General features: G+C 56.1%; 1 protein-coding gene across 1 annotated transcript; it reads left to right on the forward strand.

Annotated features, from left to right (window-relative positions):
- Positions 1–494: 494 nt before the first annotated feature.
- On the forward strand, positions 495–2,599 carry LOC120683092 (cytochrome P450 77A4-like). The gene has a single exon (XM_039965109.1). The coding sequence runs from the start codon at positions 596–598 to the stop codon at positions 2,216–2,218; it is 1,623 nt and encodes a 540-aa protein (XP_039821043.1). The 5' UTR covers positions 495–595; the 3' UTR covers positions 2,219–2,599.
- Positions 2,600–4,232: the final 1,633 nt, after the last annotated feature.

Raw genomic sequence — 4,232 nt, forward strand, 5'->3', positions numbered from 1 at the left:
CCAGCCTAGAACAACCTCGGAACATACTAGTTAGTTACATCACTTATAGGAACAAGAAGTAAGCTAGGTTGTTTGGTTGCCAGTGGCTGTTGTAATTTTATCCTAGACAACTTGTTACCGGAAAATTGTTAAACTCCATACACCTAAAATACGTAGCAAGTCCCTTTAAAAGAGAAATCACATTGCGATGTTCTTCTCGACCATTCCTTGCGTGCCATACCATCGTTGTCGACGCAACTGGTACAAGCAGATAGTAAAACAGATTCGCCTGCTGCCTGCACCTCTGGTACACCGTGAGCGGTAAACCAGAGCAGCAAGCTTACCGTTTAGCTCCTTGGATGGAGTGGACCGGCCGGGCCGGGCCAAAAGGGCGCAGCACGTCGGAGTAGCTAGAGTCTGGTCGGTGACGGTGAGCTACGCCATTGAATGCCCGCCCCAACCACGTTTTCCACCTCCCATTTATTCCGCTCCGTGCCACCGGAGCGCTATATCTAGCTAGTGGGCGGCACTGGCTTCTCCAACCAACTCGTGCAGCTAACGCTCGATCGACCACCTCGTCGGGGGGCCTCGCGCATTTACCCCCACGTCCGTGTCCATGCAACAGCCGACGAGCCGCGCCACCACCGCCGCCGGCCAGCTCCACGCCGCGATGGAGGAAGCGGCCTCGTCGCTCTCGGTCCTGCAGCTCGCCTTCACGGCGGCGGTGGCGACCGCCGCGCTGGCCGTCGCCGTGGCCGCGGCGAGGTACAACAGGCGGTACCGGGGCCTGCGGCTGCCCCCCGGCCCCCCCGGGTGGCCCGTCGTCGGCAACCTCCTCCAGGTCGCCTTCTCCGGGAAGCTCTTCATCCACTACATCCGCGACCTGCGGCGGGAGTACGGGCCCATCCTGACGCTGCGCATGGGGGAGCGCACGCTCGTGATCATCAGCAGCGCGGAGCTCGCGCACGAGGCGCTGGTCGAGAAGGGCCAGGAGTTCGCGAGCCGGCCCCGGGAGAACACGACGCGCAACATCTTCTCCTCCAACAAGTTCACCGTCAACTCGGCGGTGTACGGGCCCGAGTGGCGGTCGCTGCGGCGGAACATGGTGTCCGGGATGCTGAGCACGTCGCGGCTCCGGGAGTTCCGGCACGCGCGGATGCGCGCCATGGACCGGTTCGTGGCGCGGATGCGCGCCGAGGCCGCGGCGTCCCCCGACGGCGCGTCCGTCTGGGTGCTCCGGAACGCGCGCTTCGCGGTCTTCTGCATCCTGCTGGACATGACCTTCGGCCTGCTGGACCTCCACGAGGAGCACATCGTGCGCATCGACGCCGTCATGAAGCGCGTGCTGCTCGCCGTCGGCGTGCGCATGGACGACTACCTCCCGTTCCTCCGCCCCTTCTTCTGGTGGCACCAGCGCCGCGCCCTCGCCGTCCGCCGCGAGCAGGTCGACACCCTGCTCCCGCTCATCAACCGGCGCCGCGCCATCCTCCGCGGCGCGTCCCCGCCCGGCCCCGACGTCGCCGCGCCCTTCTCGTACCTCGACTCCCTCCTCGACCTCCGTGTCGAGGGCCGCGACGCCGCGCCCAGCGACGACGAGCTGGTGACGCTCTGCGCGGAGCTCATCAACGGCGGAACCGACACCACGGCCACCGCGATCGAGTGGGGCATGGCGCGCATCGTGGACAACCCGTCCATCCAGGCCCGGCTCCACGAGGAGATCGCGCGGCAGGTCGGCGGCGCGCGGCCGGTCGACGACAGGGACACCGACGCCATGCCGTACCTCCAGGCCTTCGTGAAGGAGCTCCTCCGGAAGCACCCGCCCACGTACTTCTCGCTCACCCACGCCGCCGCCCGGCCCGGGTGCAAGCTCGCCGGGTACGACGTGCCCGCGGACGCGAACCTGGACATCTTCCTGCCGACCATCTCCGAGGACCCGAAGCTGTGGGAGCGGCCGGCGGAGTTCGACCCCGACCGGTTCCTGTCCGGCGGCGAGGCGGCGGACATGACGGGGTCGGCGGGGATCCGGATGATCCCGTTCGGCGCGGGGCGGAGGATCTGCCCCGGGCTGGCCATGGGCACGACGCACATCGCGCTGATGGTGGCGCGGATGGTGCAGGCGTTCGAGTGGCGCGCGCACCCGTCGCAGCCGCCGCCGGACTTCAAGGACAAGGTGGAGTTCACGGTGGTGATGGATCGCCCGCTGCTCGCCGCGGTCAGGCCCCGGAGCCTCTCCTTCTGATCGGATCGTCAGCTAGCGTGGCGGCACCGGCCGACACGCACGACGTCGTCGTCGTTCGTACGTGTGCACGCGCGGCGGCACATGCATGCATGGCCGCGGGTCGTGGCCCGTGGGTTGCATGCTGCCTTGAATCCTTTCCGATCATGACGCGTGGCGTATGGGTACTTGCTAGCTATAGCTGCTCTCTCCTACCAGCGTACCAGTAGTGTGAGCTGTGAACGAACGCCTCCATGTCTGTGCGTCTCTTGCCGTGTGTTGCGTGGTGGTGACGTGGTGTAGCATAAAAAAAAATGCTAGCATGTGCGAGTTTATAGGAAGTAGTAATTCACAATGTATAAGAGTGAACCCTTTTTATCCCTTGCATTTGCAAAGTACTTCATCCATCCACTTTTGATAGCTATATTTCAAAATTTCACATGTTCAAAAATCATAGCTATATTTGCTATTGTCATGGTTTGTGACAATAATAGCACTAGAAACGAGGAGTTTTTAGTTAAAACATTGGAGGACCAACAAAAAATCTATGTTGTATTTATGAGATTGATAAGCACACTTAGTACTCTTGATCATTGTGCCATATGGAAATATATCAATCAAAACTAGATGAAGGGAGTTTATATGCGTCTGTTGACCATGGTCATGATACATCATACATGCATGCATCCCGGCCCATAACCATTTTTGTGACGACGTCGTCCTTTGAGCTACTCGTTTCATTCACTCACATAATTCAAGTCAATAATGCAATGGGGCAGACGTCTACGCAGCAATTAATGATTGCTTTAGGACAATGCGGCAGTACTAATCCTGCCAAAAGCAGTAGACCCAATTGCATCCAAGCCGTGGGAGACGGGGAAGGAGTCAAGGACTGGATCGGAGAAGTGTAGTGATGGGGGGTCCAAGCAAAGCAAACATGGGGACAGACCTAATAGTGGTGGTTGTGTGGGGAGAGACCGAATGGCCGAAATAGGTTACGATCTTATAATAGTGTATTGAATGCCCGAAATACAGTTAACTGCGATTCGATTTCTCACTCATCTACTACTCCTGAGTAGGTTGTTCTTAGAAAAGTTGATCACGTACCGATTCATCCATTTTCAGTTTTTTTAGATAATGGAAACCACGTTCCGGCTTCTACAACCGCACACAACGGCGGAGCCAGGATCTAGAGCTGGGGGCTCCTTTCCTTCTTCCTCCTCCCTCCTCTCATTCCTTCTTCTTCCTTCTCAAAATTTTCTCATTCCTTCTTCTTCCTCCACAAAATTTGTAGGGGGGCTTCCATGGAAGCCAAGGTGTAGGGGGGCTTGAGCACCCCCCTGGCTCCGCCACTGACCGCACACAGCCAGTATTTTGAACTTATTACATAAACATCAGTCTACCGACTGACACCAAAGGAGCAAATAAAAAAGACCACTAGAAACCCAATCTGTTATTAAACTTCCAACCAAATCTAGAAAACAACTCCAACGCCGTCGTCTCTAAATTTTTGCTCACAGATCGGAGTAACTCCTATGTTCCTGCCGGTTGCAAGAGCGCCCAGAACCGCAACCAGTATGCCCCTCTAAATAAAGCCTGCAGAAAAGAAGTATATCTAACATTATTAAAACAAATGTCATTCCTGCAGCGCCAAATTGCCCAACAAAGAGCAGCAACCCCCACTAAGATAAGTTTGCGCTGTTTAGCACCTATGTCTAACAACCAGATAGACGACATATGCGCAACTGAACTAGGAGGAGGTAAGCATGTGTCTACTGCCACCACTCTCCAAAGAATTTTGGCATGATGACAATCAAAGAAAAGGTGTTGGATCGTCTCGTTACAATTACAAAAGTAATATTTGTGACTACCATCCCAATTCTTTTTAGCTAAGTTATCTTTTGTCAACAACACCCCTTTCAAGAGGTACCAAAGGAAGATCTTAATCTTTAGCGGGATTTTCAACTTCCAGATATATTTATGTCGGAACGGAACCTATTGATTAATCAATTTTTGGTACATAGAACGGACTGAAAAT

The sequence above is a fragment of the Panicum virgatum genome, chromosome 7N (genome assembly GCF_016808335.1).
Source record: "Panicum virgatum strain AP13 chromosome 7N, P.virgatum_v5, whole genome shotgun sequence".
Lineage (NCBI taxonomy): Eukaryota > Viridiplantae > Streptophyta > Magnoliopsida > Poales > Poaceae > Panicum > Panicum virgatum.

Coding starts and splice junctions, on each gene's coding strand:
- LOC120683092 (XM_039965109.1), top strand. CDS start 596: ATGCAACAGCCGACGAGCCGCGCCACCACCGCCGCCGGCCAGCTCCAC.